This window comes from Myxocyprinus asiaticus, chromosome 3 (assembly GCF_019703515.2).
Source record: "Myxocyprinus asiaticus isolate MX2 ecotype Aquarium Trade chromosome 3, UBuf_Myxa_2, whole genome shotgun sequence".
NCBI lineage: Eukaryota > Metazoa > Chordata > Actinopteri > Cypriniformes > Catostomidae > Myxocyprinus > Myxocyprinus asiaticus.
The window spans coordinates 4922074-4938055 of record NC_059346.1 but is presented as its reverse complement, the minus strand read 5'-3'; the positions used below and the strand labels follow the sequence as shown (position 1 = coordinate 4938055).

Below are 15982 nucleotides of genomic sequence, written 5' to 3'. Positions count from 1 at the left end.
AGTTTCTGTTTGTCGTGTAGTTATTGTCCAGGAGGAGCTTTTATAGGTGAGGTTTCCCTTTACAGAGAGAGAGAGAGAGAGAGAGAGAGAGAGAGAGAGAGAGAGAGAGTATATGTGTGTATTTCTGTGTATATATGCATATTTGCTGGCAAATGATTAACGAGACTGTGTCTGAAGAATTCATCCAATGGACGTTTCATACATATGACATTATTTAGTGTCCATTTTACATCAATGGACCATGAATGCAGATTAACCTCCCCTGTTTCATCAAACTGCTGATATTCTAATGGTTTATAAAACTACTCCTAAATAAATAAACTTAAATATTGTTCATGTTTATTTATTTTTTTATTTGAATGGGCAATTGTGATGTCTTTACATGCAGAGCTACATTGTTTTAGTTGAAGTGTTTCAGAGTCATTAGAATTGAATTTGGCCTTTAAAGTCTTTGTAATATTTGGAATGGAATATGAGATACATCACGTCTGGTCTAGAAAGAATGAAAAGAATGAAATTCTTGGGAAAAATTTGATGGACAGATAAAGATGGAAGCCAAAATACCCACAGACACACACTTACGGTATTAATTGGAAGTCACATGAATTTGTGTGTCTTTTTGACCATGCGTGTTTTATGGAAAAAACAACTTCCAAACGAGGTAAGGTACATGGTTGAGGCTGGGGGTCATTATTGCGAAATGACCAAGGGGGACCCCTCCGGTCAGATGAAAAGAGAACCTGTTGCCCACCCTAAAGGTCAAAAGGCACCCCCACAAAGTACTGGCCCTGGTAAGGTAGCAGTGGAAACAAGCGGTTCTATTAGATCGCCATGTATAAACATGTTTGTGCATTTTAAGTTCTGTTTGAGCCATTTGCTGTGCAATGTGTCCCTCACATCTGCATATTAATGGGTTCCTGATGAGCCCAAAAGGAAAAGAATTACATCTATTGACCCAGAACCGTAACTCAAACCAAACTAAACCCCCCATTAGATGCTAACCATAAGCAGTAAATATACAAGAGTAAAAAGACAATGTCTGAGGAAACGTTACATTCGTAAAGCATGTTTCCCCTCTTCTGAGTGGTGATTTTATAAAATGTCAGGCTTTAAACTAAAACAAATGCAATTATTGCAATTTTTAATTTGTATTTTAGAGTGTGAGACTAAATAATGTTTTTAAATGGACAAAATTAACCTACATTATAAAAAAAATAAATCTGTTAAATTTACAGTAAAATACCGGCAGCTGTGGTTGCCAGAAATTTAACGTAAAAAATACAGCGACCATGTTTCAGGCTTTACGGGATGTCATTTTGATGCCTGTATATTTTACGGTTTGCTACCGTTTATATTATATATATATATATATATATATATATATATATATATATATATATATATATATATATATATATATATATTTATTTTTCTCCCCTTTTCTCCCGAATGCCCAATTCCCAATGCACTCTAAGTCCTCATGGTGGCGTAGTGACTCACCTCAATCCAGGTGGCGGAGGACAAATCTCAGTTGCCCTTCGCGTCTGAGACTGTCAATCACGCATCTTATCACGTGGCTTGTTGAGTACGTTACCGCGGAGACCTAGCATGTGTAGAGGCAACACGCTATTCTCCGCGGCATCCATGCATAACTCACCATGTGCCCCACCGAGAGCGAGAACCACATTATGGTGACCACGAGGAGGTTCACCCAACGTGACTCTACCCACCCTAGTAACCAGGCCAATTGGTTGCTTAGGAAGCCTGAATGAAGTCACTTAGCACACCCTGGATTCAAACTTGCGACTCCAGGTGTGGTAGTCAGTGTCTTTACTCGCTGAGCTACCCAGGCCCCTTTCTGTTTATATTATTAAATTATATAAACTTGATATACTAAACTTCTGGACTATAAAAGTCTCCTTTCCACTTTAAAATGTATTGTTAATCACCGTACTAACTATAAAAGGCCACATGATCAGAGCGGCTAAAAGTGGCTAAAAGAAGATACTCTGAGAAGCTGAAAAACACGTTTTCAGCTAACGACCCTGCATTAGTGTGGAACAGCCTGAAAGACATTACTAACTTCAAGAGACCTTCCCCCAACATTGTAGCGAACCAACAACTGGTTGACGACTTGAATGTGTTCTACTGTAGATTTGAAAGGCCTAATTTCACACCCCACACCCACTTTGACCTTCACTTCACACAAACACCAACACCTCCTGCAACCCCCCTTCTCCCCCCTCCTGCTACTCAACCTGCACTTAAGATCTGTGAAGATGATGTGAGCCACGTCTTTTGAAAACAAAGGATAAGGAAAGCACAGGGCCCAGATGGCATTTCACCCATTGTCTTAAATCCTGTGCTGACCAGCTGGCCCCCATCACAGATATTCAATAGATCACTGGAACAGTGTGAAGTCCCATGCTGCTTCAAACACTCAATCATCATTCCTGTCCCAAAGAAACCAAAAATCACAGGACTTAATGACTACAGACACGTCTGTGGAAATTAACCTGATGTCTGTGGTCATGAAATAATTTGAGAGACTGGTGTTGGCCCACCTGAAGGATATCACTGGACCCTTTCTAGATCCCCTTCAATTTGCTTATAGAGCAAACAGGTCTGTGGAGGATGCAGTCAACACGGGATTGCATCATATCCTGTAACATTTGGACAGACCAGGACTTCAGTTCGGCTTTCAATACCATCATCACAGCTATTCTCCAGGCTAAATTACACCAACTCTCTGTTCCAATGTCCATCTATCAGTGGATTACCAGCTTTCTGACGGACAGGCTGCAGCTTGTGAGACGGGGAAATTCACTTACAACACCTGTACAATCAGCACAGGTGCCCCCCAGGGATGTGTGCTCTCCCCACTACTCTTCTCCCTGTACACAAACGACTGCATCGCCAAGGACCCCTCTGTCAAGCTCCTGAAGTTTGCAGATGACACCACTGTCATCAGCCTCATCCAAGATGACAATGAGTCTGCATACAGAAGGGAGGTTGAACAACTGGCTGTCTGGTGCAGTCAAAACAACCTGGAGCTCAACGCTCAAAACGGTGGAGATGATTGTGGACTTTAGGAGGAACACCCCAACATTTACCCTGCTCACCATTCTAAACAGCACTGTGGCAGCAGTGGAGTCATTCAGGTTCCTGGACACTACCATCTCACAGGACCTGAAGTGGGAGACCCACATTGACATTGTGAAAAAGGCCCAGCAGACGTTGTACTTCCTTCGCCAGTTGAGGAAGTTCAACCTGCCACAGGCGCTGCTGATACAGTTTTACTCAGCAGTCATTGAGTCTGTCCTCTGCACTTCAATAACTGTCTGGTTTGGTTCAGCAATGAAATCGGATATCAGAAGACTACAAAGGAAAGTTCGGACTGCTAAGAGGATTATCGGTTGCCCCCTGCCCTCTCTTCAAGAACTGTACACTTCCAGAGTGAGGAAAAAGGTTGGAAAAACCACTCTGGACCCCACTCACCCTGCCCACTACCTTTTTGAACTGTTGCCTTAAAAAAGGCAACAGTTGCAAATACACTATTTGTATACTACAAATACTGCAAATACACTATTTGTGTCATTGTGTATTTATATATACTTTATTTTCTATTCAATTTTTATTTTATTCAATTTTTATTTATTTTTTAATTATATTTTATTATTATTTCTGTCTTATTGCTGTATTGTATTGTTGTGCACTGGAAGCTCCTGTCACCAAGACAAATTCCTTGTATGTGTAAGCATACCTGGCAATAAAGTCTGATTCTGATGACTTAATCAAGAGTGACCCTTCCAGGACCAGTAATTAATACACAAGTAGAAAAAGTGTGGACAGTGTAACTCACAAAACACAAAACACCATCAGGGTAACACATGTGAAATTAAAATATTGCAATAAACATTAACTAAACTACATAAAATATAACACAGAACACCCCAATGTACATAACTGATATTATAAATAAGAAGAAACATAACTATTCCCATAAAATATAATGAAATGTGATGGGTCACGCAGGGAATCCTGGGAACGACCAATTATTGTTTTTTATCGTAATTTGAACAATTATTTTCCGTAAAAAGTACGTTCTCTCTTTTTAAACATAATATACATTTTATAGTTAATTATATGGTAAAATTATATTTTTTACATTTTATTTATTTTTTGTATTGTCTTTTTAGCGTATCATTTTTTACCATATATTTTATGGTAACTACCCATTAACCAATTAATGTTTTTTACTGTAGCATTTTTACAGTCTCTTACCGTTAAAATTGCTGACATTTATTACAGTGATACAGTTTTACCATTAATTATACAGTAAAATCATAACTTTTACATCTAAAAATTATAATATTCCTCTTTTGTATATAACTTTGAATAAAGCAGCCATATCACCCTTTAGCTCTAAACACTCACTGAAGCTAAGCAGGGCTGATCCTGGTCAGTACCTGGATGGGAGACTTCCTGGGGAAAACCATTTTCCTAAATGGGAAAAAAAAAAAATGCTGGAAGAGGTATTAGGGAGGCCAGCAAGGGGTGCTTATCCTGTGGTCTGTGTGGGTCCTAATGCCCCAGTATAGTGATGTGGACACCATACTGTAAAAAGGCACTGTCCTTTGGATGAGATGTTAAACCAAGGTCCTGACTCTCTGTGGTCATTAAAAATCCAAGGGCACTTCTTGCAAAGAGTAGGGGTGTAACCCTGGTGTCCTGGCCAAATTTCCCCCATGGGCCCTTATCAGTCATGGCCTCCTAATAATCCTCATCCATGAATTGGCTCTATCCCTCTACTCTCTCCTCTCCACCAATAGCTGGTGTGTGGTGAGCATACTGGTGCACTATGGCTGCTGTTGCATCATCCAAGTGCTTTGAGTGTCTAGAAAAGTGCTATATAAATGTAACATTCATTCATTCAAATGTATGAATGTATCAAAATTTTACAATATATTACCATAAAATTACATCTGATTTCTTGTAAATATATTATCATTTTTTACTGTATATGTTAAGGTAACCTGTTAACCAATTAACTTTCTTTTTTTACTGTGGCATTTTTGCATTCTTTTACTGTTAAAAGTACAGACCTTTTTTACAGTGTATGTTGTTCAATATAATATGTTTGTATTCTGATAATGTTGAAGATGGCTTTCCAAATCTTGAATGATATTTTAATGATATGATGGTAAATCAAATGTCCTTGTCTCAACAAATATGTCTACATATTCCATGTGGAAAAATGTAAAAATATTCATAGATGTAATCAGAATCAGAATGCTACTAACGTTCTTAAAACTAAAACATTAGTCTAACAGTGATTATTAACAATTGCCATATTATTCTAAGGCTGTTCCTTAAAACTTGCCTGAAATGTAAACCAACTTGTTGGTACAGTACAACCCACTATTAGCCTAAAGTATGTGTGTCCTCTTATATGATACAAAGAGTGGAGGATTAAAGCGCAGAGGAATTCCCACAGGTCTAAAATTAAAGGAAAATTACTGCAGTGACGGAAAACTTTTATAAGATCTGATTTGGTGACTGATTGTGTAATGAGGTTAATAAAGTTGCAAGGGGGGGAAACAGGATTTTGCTGAAAACACATCACTGTTTGCATATATATAATTGCAGAAGAAAATAGTTTTTCAAGGGGCAAAATGTTGTGCACAGGAATTTATCAGAGCACACCACACTATCCTTTAAGTTATTATATTGTTTAACACATACTTTTTATAGTTTGAAGTGCTTCTTTAAATATTTTGGTAACACTTTATATTAATGTACAGCATTATAGATCAGTAGTTCAGGTGAATTTTCTTTTTTAATATACATTAACAAGTGCTCTGTTAAGCATTAGATATGTTATTTGTTTTATTATGTAGGCTATGCTACTGATGTAAATTAGTATGTCATTTTAAATAGCACATTCCCCAAATGAATGAAATACTTTCATCATCATACCCCTATTCCAACCCAGCAACGATTTCAATAGGAATTAATACATGACTAAAACCCAAAATAGTCATTTTACTAGCTAACAGATTTTTCCCCCTATATTGCGACAACAGAAACTAAATTGTTTTATATCTTGATGCTTGCTTTGCTCTTATTTTTCACTGTCCTAGACTAAATCTCTCTTAACTTTTAAAAGTTTTTTGATGCTTTTTTTTTTTTTTTGAGAAATAGTTAAATGACCCTGTTGATTAAAATAATAATAATAATAATAATAATAATAATAATAATGCTAAAACCAGCCTAAGCTATTTTCACTCAGGCTGGTTTTAGAAGGCTTTCTAACACATCTAAGCTATAGTCAGGCTGGGCGACCAGTTATCCCTGAATATGTAAATGTCCTCTTGCATATGTGTGTATGTTATGTCTGATATCTCTTATCTTGACTTTATAGGCTATCACTATTTATATGCAATTGTTTCTCTCTAATTTTCTTCAATGCAGCATAAAAAATAAAAAATAAAAAATAAAATCCTAAACACAACCTTACTTAAAGGGAAGGCACACTTTTCATACTTTGTTGAATATCTCTGGTGGTGTTTGGATGTTTGTTTTCTATCATTAATATGCTGAGTAATGGTTATGTAATGAATGTGATTTTAATAGTATGATTATGATTAATATGTACAAATGGTCAGTTTGTAAAAATATACATTATTTTTATTTTTTTTTTACTTATATACATTTGTAAAAATATATAAATAAAACCTCTTTATGTAAATGACCTTGTTTTATATAAATGTAAAACATTTTTAAGCACATAAATAAAAGGAACTAATTGTATCATTGGCTTGGCTTGAACCGTATGTATGTGTGAAAGGCCTAATAGTCATTTTGCATTTACACATTTAGACATTTGCTGTATGAAAGACACAGCGTAAACACGTTTGCCCTGTGAAAAAGTGCGGGGATGAACTTTGGTTTAATTGAAAGTGAGGGGGCATGTCCCCCGCATCCCCCGCGTGTCCTACGCCCATGATTGGCACTATAGTAAAGTTATGGTAACGTGGTATTAGAAATAACTGTTATGAAAAGAACATTTTAAACAAAATTACAGAACGATTCTGAAAGTTTCTTACACTTTTTCAAAGCATATCCTGTAACAGTTGTAACAGTAACTTTATTAACTGGTGTCTTTGCGTAAACTGTGGTTACAGTGGTCATTTTTTGCGTAAGGGCAGACTCTGAGCGGCGCATGCGCAGTGAGACTTTTCCGCATTGGGCGTCTTCACGCTTCCTCATTGACAGCGCCTTCAGGACGAAACCAGCCAACTCGCACATTTTTTTTGTTTGTTGTTGCACTATATCAGTATTTATATCGATTTTACGCACGATTAACAACCTTAAAGACTCGAAAGTTTTATTTAAAAGTCTTTGAGAAGTTCAGAAATGTCAAAGCCACCCCCCAAGCCAGCAAAACCAGGTAAGATGTGTGCTTGGAGGAAAGACCTCGCCAAACGCAAAATATAAATACATATATGCACCGTTTGTTTGTCTGATAGCAATAAAACGCACTGATGTCCGATACCATACATTGGCATTTACAAGGGCATGCACTTTTGTATCTTTGCGAACTTTCTGCTTGCGGGTGGAGTTTGGCGTTTCTTCAGCGCAGCGCAACGCTTTTATACGCGTTTAACTTGCGTAAAAACCACAACGTTGTATTCTCGAACTTAGAAATCCATTAAAAAAGAGAGGAAAACTCTGGTCAAAAAAATGGCTAGATTGGATTTGATATGGGAAATCGCTCAAGTCAGCCATTGGATGTGTTTCCAAACCTAGTGAGCCAACCTAAAAAGCATTATTTTGCTCAACCTAAATGCACGTATAGCATTTTTGTGCTCCATAGGCGCCTTCCGAGTCATCAAATTTGATGCCTAAACATTATGTTTAGGAATGCAGATTATTATGGTTTTGAGACAGCAATTGTCACCCCATGGCCAGATACTTCCCCATATTAAAGAGCAGCTTCACTTTGCTTAGTGCGCAAAATAACACATGACATTTGCCCATTTAGACTTATGATTTATGCTGATGTTATGGATTATGAGAGATAATGTCATGATGGACATCATCTTGTTATAGTTTGCTCTGGATAGGGGTCTGCATGCTTTCCACCTATCACCAAATGGAGTGGGATGGGATGTTTGGAATATTAATGGTATTAAATAGAATATTAATGATTAAAGATGGTTAAAAAGCCAAGTAACTTTAATACTTACTAAGGCAAATTAGATAAAAGCAACAAAAATAAGCATAGTAAAATATGGTAACATGGGTTGGTAACAAGGGTGTTGTTTTACAGGGGGGCATGTTCCGAACTTCAGGAAAACATCACAATGTCAATATAGTGAGAGAAAAAAAAAGATTTGTTGCTTTATGAATGGGGAATTATACATGAAGTTTAATGAATAGGGAATTCATTAGAGGTGCATTTTGGGTAGGGAGCCCGTTAGGTCAGTGTGTTGCCATGTCAGAACCTGATTTATAGGAAATTTGGGAGGGGCAGGTTAAGTCCAGCTCAGCAGGACTGCTCACTGAGCACAACACTATGCTGATAACTCCCAAAAATCAGCGTATTTAAAAAATCAGAAAAAGCAAGAATACCACACTTACATGTGATTTGAAATAATCGAGTTATTTTCTGCTTTTGAAGGTATTTACATGCAACACGAAATCGGCATAATGGGCGAAAATACACCCGTTTCAACTGGTTTATACTTCATCCGTTTATTACCTTAGACCGATAACGGAAAGCCGTTTAATGCGTTTACATGACCACACACACGTTGTCGGCTTATTAAGCATAATCGGTTTAAGAATATGCATGTAAATGCACTCACTGACCACGTTTACATGCAAGTGAATGTCCTCCATTTTTTGACGGTCCAAAATGCATATTTAGGGTGCATCAAAATAATCCACATGACTCCAGTCGACAAATAAAGTTCTTCTGAATGCAAACGATTGATTATTTTTAGAAACAAAACAATACTTTTTAACTACAAATGTTCGCTTCCGTACATCTCCATGACGTGCGCTCATGAGAGGGATGACGTAAGCTCATTGGTAATGTCACGCGTCATGTGGAGGAGGAGGCTGGAAGCGTGTCATTCAACATTTCTGTGAGTACAGTGGGAAAAGGGAAAAGCACATACATTATAAAATATACCTATTTATATACACCTATTTAAAATATCGACTACTGTCCCTCACGTTCGCATATAGGTGCTCAGGTTCACTGGGGGAATCCCAGAGATTTACGTAAGAGGAAAACCCCACTATTGCAGCGCAGTTCTGCTGCAGGTCGCGATTGAAAGTTAAGGAAACAAACTCTGGAATATCTGAAAATAAAGTAACAGAGAATAAAATTGCAAAGTCATCCTCAGATCCCATGTTTGTTATTTACACGTGTCATGGGGAAGTTACCTTGCTGTGTAGAAAGCTGCTTACTGACCAAGCCGCATGTATACGACAGTAAATGGCAAGCCAGTAACACAGCGCATGCAAACGCATACTCCGATTTCGAGTCTAAAGCAGCTTTCTGGCAATAATTGGGTTTCTGGTGTCCATGTAAACAAGCTCACTGTGTTTGCTATAGAGGCCATATGGAAATAAGATCTGCAGGCAGGAAATTCCCTTTGTAGTGTGTATAATAGTTTGTTGTTTATTTATATATTTTGGCTTCAGAGGTTGGGTTCCTCTGGCTCAGAAGCTTATGCTAATTTCTGTGTCATGGTTGTTGTTCACTATGTTCTGTCATGCTAGCTAGTTTTAATTTGGTGATACAACCTGTTGCAGATAGTGATGGTGTTTTGCATATGGACAGCAGATAGGGGAAAATAAATGTTCTAGTTTTGTTTATTTACAGGTAGAATATTTCCTGAGATTATCAGCCAAAAATGACCTGATAAAGCCTAACAAAATTCCCACCGTTGGAACTGAAATGTGTATAAAAATGGATCAGTTAGTGTGCAACTGTTGCATTTGTTGTATATTATCAAGCAGTTTCAATTAATTATATGTTTATGTTTTAACAGGTCAGGTCAAAGTGTACAGGGCATTATTCACCTTTGACCCAAGGACGGTGAGTTTCCTTCTTAAGTAACACCTCAGTTTAACCCCCACCCATTTTTTATTTTGTTTTCTCTTGCTCATTATGCATATTTTCCTCTTTTTAGCCGGATGAACTGTACTTTGAGGAAGGAGATATTCTATACATCTCAGATACAGTATGTTTGGAAGTACTCATTCTTCCTCCTGTGATTAAGAGCATTATATTAATGACTTCCAGTGGTGTTTGTGATTATGTAGAATGTGCTGGGTTTATTTTCAGAGTGACAGTAACTGGTGGAAGGGGACGTGCCGGGGAAGGACTGGTCTTATTCCCAGTAATTATGGTAAGTGAAAGCACCGTAGAGGGAAACCTGAACCTGGAAGCTATCAGCATTTATTTATTTAGTCCACCTTTAGCGACTGAAAAGACATTGGCTCTTGTGAAGTGTTATAAATTGAGTACATAACATAATATATGTGACTTTTACAGTGTTTTATGAAGTTGGCCAAACTGTATTAATGTTCCGGGTTCAATACAAGTTAAGCTCAATTAACAGCATAATGTTGATTACCACAAAAAAAAAAAAAAAAAAAATTCAACTTGACCCTCGTTTATTGAAAGAGGCAGTTACAGTAATGCACTTACAGTAGAATTGAAAGGGGCCAGTCCAAAAATATTCCAATAATGGCATTATAGGGTTTCGTTGTCATGTCCGCGAAGTTGTAATATTGAATATAACCTTACACGGACAAGGTTAGTAAGTGATTTCATTACACTAAAATCACTTTTGAAACTGTGTGTATTTTAGTGTTTATGGAGTGGCCCTATTCACTTTCACTGTAAGTGCATTACTATAACCGCTTTTTTCAATAAACGAGGAGTCGAAATAATTTGAGGAAATCAACATTATGCCGCAAATGCTGTTAATTGAGCTTAACGGAAAATTCTTTCAAGACCCACACTATATAGATAGGCATTAATTATGCTTGCCTTAGTAAACATCACTAATTATGTCTATTTCTATTGCTGACACATACATACTTAGGGTTAGGGATTTGAACAAACTCCTAATCCTAGGTATTGAACCTCGGCGCTTAACACATCCTTCACTGTTTGTGCTATGCACATGAATGATACTTGAAATTATACTTCAAATTGTTGACGAACGGTGTGCTATTACATTTCTAAGCATTCAGGCTTAAAAGTTTGGCGTGTTGGATGATAAAATGGGTGAAGAAAAAAAATCCTTCAGACTTGCATTGTAGGGATGTGAGTCATATTTAGGGATCAGAATAAAACCATGTAGCAAACTATCCAAAACACACTGGCAACCACGCACAAAACCCTAGCTCTGTTGCGTTTATTTTTGCAATGTAAAAATGTGATCTATTGCTCAAGGTATTAATATAGGCCATTTTTTCAGATTGCCTTTTTTTTCCCTGTTGATTTGAAGTGTTTGTGTTTCATCAGTGGCTGAACAGGCGGAATCCATAGACAACCCCATGCATGAGGCAGCCAAGCGAGGTACCCAAAACTCCACCCATCCAGCATTACATTTGTTTATCTGTTAGTGTATCTGTTGCCACAATCCATCGTTTTGTTTGTGCGTATGCAGGTAATCTGAGCTGGCTCCGAGAGTGTTTGGATAACAAGGTGGGCATTAATGGACTGGACAAAGCAGGGAACACTGCTCTCTACTGGGCATGCCATGGAGGGCACAAAGGTAACACTGGTAGAATTGAAAATTTGAGAGTAGTAATAATAGTTGAAGCTGTGGTGATTCAGGAACACACAAGGTGCTCTTGTAGGAACACAGTTTCGAGTCTGACCTGTGTGATGTCATGAATAAATTTTCTCTGTCTCTCTCTCTCTCTCTCTTTCCCAACATTTTCTGTCTATCTCCACTGTCCTGTCCAATAAAGACACACAAAAAGTCCTTAAATAAAAAATGTAATTCATAAAGTATCTCAAAGTAAAATGTAAATACATAAAAAAACAAATGAAGACAAGAAAACATTTAACCTGTTGCATGTTTGTTTTTTCATAGATGTAGTGGAGATTTTGTTGAGTCAGCCAAATTGTGAGCTTAATCAGCAGGTGGGTCTCGTACTGTTTAAAGTGATGTCCATTGGAGGAATCACAGTGCTTGAGCTGAAATGAGATGGAAAATATTTCATTTTAATTTGTTCAAGGAATTGTTCACCCAAAAATGAAAACTCTCTGGGTATTTACTTACCCTAATATCATTCCAAACCCAAGTTTGCAGCACTCAAATATGGCGACTATGGTGCATGTTTGATATTGTGACGTTTGGTCAAGAGACACTCAAGACCAATGTGGTTTTATGTCGTTAGCTATGTTTACATGCACTAATTTTCGTCAACAGGATTGCAGATTCCTATTTGCAGATAAAAATTTTGTAATCCGATACAAATATTCATTTACATGTGCATTACGTGTATTCCGAACAAACCGTTTGTGCATGTGAAGAGCACCGGTCACTGCGTTCTGAAGAAGTGGAGAAAGGTTGAGAAAGTGAGTGGCTGTAATTGGCGTTTTTGCTTTGTTGAGATATCTAAAAAATATGGCAGAAAAGCTTTCTTCTTATGTTACTCACTTTTCTCTGCAAACGAAGAATTAGAAGCTGCATCTAATACCCTGTCTGACTTGACCATATTTGCCTCACGCCCATTGCTTTGTATAAATTAGGTTCCTGCGAGGAGTATTATGTATTAACATACATATCGCAAGGTATTTTAGAATCCGATTGAGAAAGTAGTCAGGTGCAAGCATTTACATAGCTAATATTTTTCTTTTAAACTTGAGTATTTTAGATCTACACCACCCCTTTCAATCGGATGGAAGTTTAATTCTTATCCAGCTCAATTGGATAATGTTTTCCAGATTGAGGTGTTTACATGAAGGCTTTTCAATCCAATTGAGCTATCAGTCGATTATAAACTGATTATTTGGTTGCATGTAATCGTAGCTGATTTTCAGCTCCTGCCATAGTTGCCATATTTCATTTGAGCACTACAAAGGGGAGTTGATCAATCATTCCAGACTGAAAAACAACTAAAATTTTGGGCTGTTCATCAGGGAAGGAAGACTTATGAGTTTGGAGCAACAGTAGGGTAAGTGAATACTGAAAGGAGTTTTCATTTTTGGGGAGATGAGATCAGCTTATAGAAACTGTATATTTATATTGGACCTTAATATATATATGAAGATGCACAAAGTGAGACAACTGAGATATTGCAAATTGTCATTTTACAGTTAAAAACAAATCTGCAGATTATTTGCAAAGTGGCAAATAACAAAAATAAATGGAAAGAATACTAACATTTCTTTATATGCAACTGCAATTACTGATTTGTCTCTTGCCTTAATTTCCTCGACAGAATAAATTGGGAGACACGGCTTTACACGCAGCTGCCTGGAAGGGATATTCAGACATAGTTGAGCTGTTGCTCAATAAAAGTGAGTGCATAATTCTTTTTTCCTCATACACAAACTAATTTTCTTCATCCTTCTACCCTTTAACTGTGTGGTAGAAGGGCTGCATTAAAATCAGGGATGCAAACTCGTGAGAGGTGAAAAGAGAGAGAAAGTCATAACTGGTGTTCCAGATGTATATTTTCCATGGATTTGTTTGTTGCATTTAAAGCTTTTTTTAATTGTTTAAGCCTAAAATAGCTCTTTCAGGTGATTTTAATGAGGGAAATGTGGAAAATGTTACCAAACAATTTGGGCAAATTAGCTTCAGAAAAGGTGACTGAAAAATATTGATTTTTCGATTTATTGTAATCTTCAACTGAACAGTCCAGTATCAATTCTTAACATGACCAAACTTTTAATCTACGCTTTTGAACATCACTAAACCTGTCTCACAGATGCTTAATGTCATAGAATATAATTGTTTGGGTTTTATTTTTAATGTTAAATATTAGTATTTAAGTAATGCACAAAGTTAGAAGTTTCCCTGCGTAGTAAATGGCATTAGTTCACAATTTCTTGCATTTCCAAGCAAAATTGAATTTGTAATATGTCATTTGATGGTGTGAATCCATATCGAACCATAATCAGAACTAAATCAAATAAAAGCCCTATGTGATTTGGGTATTTGGATGCATAGTCAAACAGTGTTTGATATCGTGTATGTGTGTATATAGATGCCAGAATGGACATTGTGAACAACGAAAAGAAGAGCGCTCTGGATATGGCCACCAACGCTCAATGTGCCTCACAGCTGAAGAGGAAACTGGGAGGAGGTAAATCACATGGCATCACTTTTCAGTTTATTCATGAGTCGTTTCAGATGTCAGTTCCCGTGAAATACATTCATACTTTTAACTGTCTGTCGGTGTGATTTTCAGTGATTCTGCGCACCCACAGTAACGCTGAGGAGTATCTGGATGACGAAGACTCCGACTGAAAGAAGAGCAGCACTAATGAAGTCATCAGTTCCTATATTTGCAACACCACCAGCATAACTTGTATATAGACAAGATTCATACATTACGTGGGGCGGGGAGGGGGAGGATGTGAAAGCTGAATGCCGTTGTCTGATTGTCTAAAGCCTTAAAACGTTTTCTTCATTCCAGTTCATTGTAAAAGTATTCTAGTACCGTCTGTTCTGTATGTTCTAAGGATGGACACAGTGAACGATTGTTCTTCTATTTGCTGCTCTTCTCTGAACTGTATTTATTCTGGATGACTGTCTTTTTGATTTCAAAGTGCCTTTTAATAGGGAGAATGCCCAGAGCCATGTCAGAGTATTGGGCTTTTTAATTCCAATAGTTTTATCCGTTTGTGTGTGGGTGTGTATGTGTGCGTGCACATTTGACCTGTTTGATTGTGTTTGTGTGCTTGAGATGGTTGAGAGAACCTTATGCTTGATGAGCTTGAGTTGCATGTAAATCCAACATGTTATAAATGTTAAAACTATGCAAATAAATCAGTGGCCTTTTGTTGCAGCTAAGATTGATTTGCAAGTGCTCAACCTTGGAGAGTTCCTATTTGAAAGTCTCCTTTATTTCGGCTCCTTTATTTGTGCATTTGTGTGTTATTAGTGGTGTTTGCTGAGGCAAGCATCACGATAACTATTGCTCATACAGACATACTTGGGGTTATGGGTTTGTTCAAATCCCTAACCCAAGTATTAACTAATCCTGCATGGTTTGTGTTACGTACTGAAAGATACCTCAAATTGCATTAAACTTCAAAAAAAAAAAAAAAGTGTTTGCCTGCCAGATTATCAGACAGGTGAAAAAATAGCATAGGCTTGCATTGAAGGAGGAACTGAAGCTACATATGGACCAGAATGGAGTCTTAGTGGTGAGCTCTTTTGATTTGTGCCTGTAAGCAACCACATAAAAACCACATAGCAATACCCTGATAGCACACGAACATCACCAAAGTCTACTGAACTCGAATTATTTTGCGTATCTGCATTAGACATAGTTATTTTTATTCAGGTAAGAAAATTTATATTTACCTATGAACTGCTGTCACTTTGTAACACATTTAATCGACAAATTAACTTAATTCGCAATTAATAACTGAATTCATCATATTTCACACGTGGGCTTCATTATACGGAGAACTTTTACCCTGACTTGTATAACCTACCTCCTAACGTTACAGTCCCACATTTCATAGTCATAACTTTTTCTTTTTCTTTTTTTTTTTTTTTTTTTTTGTCGTCGAGTAAAAGTTCCTCACCTTCGAAATTCGCGCCATTTTTGTCAGTCACTGTGCGCACGCTCGCTAAATGATTTGACAGCAATGGCGCGAATATCTGAGGTAAGACAGTTTACCTCACCACAAATTGTATAAGCAATATAAACAGCTAAAAAAACAAAAACGTCAAAACTCATCGTCGGTCTTATGCTG

General features: G+C 37.2%; 1 protein-coding gene across 1 annotated transcript; it reads left to right on the top strand.

Moving 5' to 3' along the window:
- Window positions 1-7244: 7244 nt before the first annotated feature.
- On the top strand, window positions 7245-15101 carry LOC127428088 (osteoclast-stimulating factor 1-like). The gene is made up of 10 exons (XM_051676163.1): window positions 7245-7453; window positions 10071-10117; window positions 10212-10262; window positions 10367-10430; window positions 11558-11611; window positions 11703-11810; window positions 12135-12184; window positions 13489-13567; window positions 14260-14358; window positions 14464-15101. The coding sequence occupies exons 1-10, from the start codon at window positions 7420-7422 to the stop codon at window positions 14520-14522; spliced, it is 645 nt and encodes a 214-aa protein (XP_051532123.1). The 5' UTR covers window positions 7245-7419; the 3' UTR covers window positions 14523-15101.
- The last annotated feature ends 881 nt before the right edge of the window (window positions 15102-15982 follow it).

Bases quoted from the DNA above. Each gene is read 5' to 3' on its own strand.
- LOC127428088 (XM_051676163.1), top strand. From the start codon at position 7,420: ATGTCAAAGCCACCCCCCAAGCCAGCAAAACCAG. The intron at 10,431-11,557 runs GTAAGTGAAAGC...GTGTTTCATCAG, and splicing joins TCTTATTCCCAGTAATTATG to TGGCTGAACAGGCGGAATCC. The intron at 11,612-11,702 runs GTACCCAAAACT...GTGCGTATGCAG, and splicing joins GCATGAGGCAGCCAAGCGAG to GTAATCTGAGCTGGCTCCGA.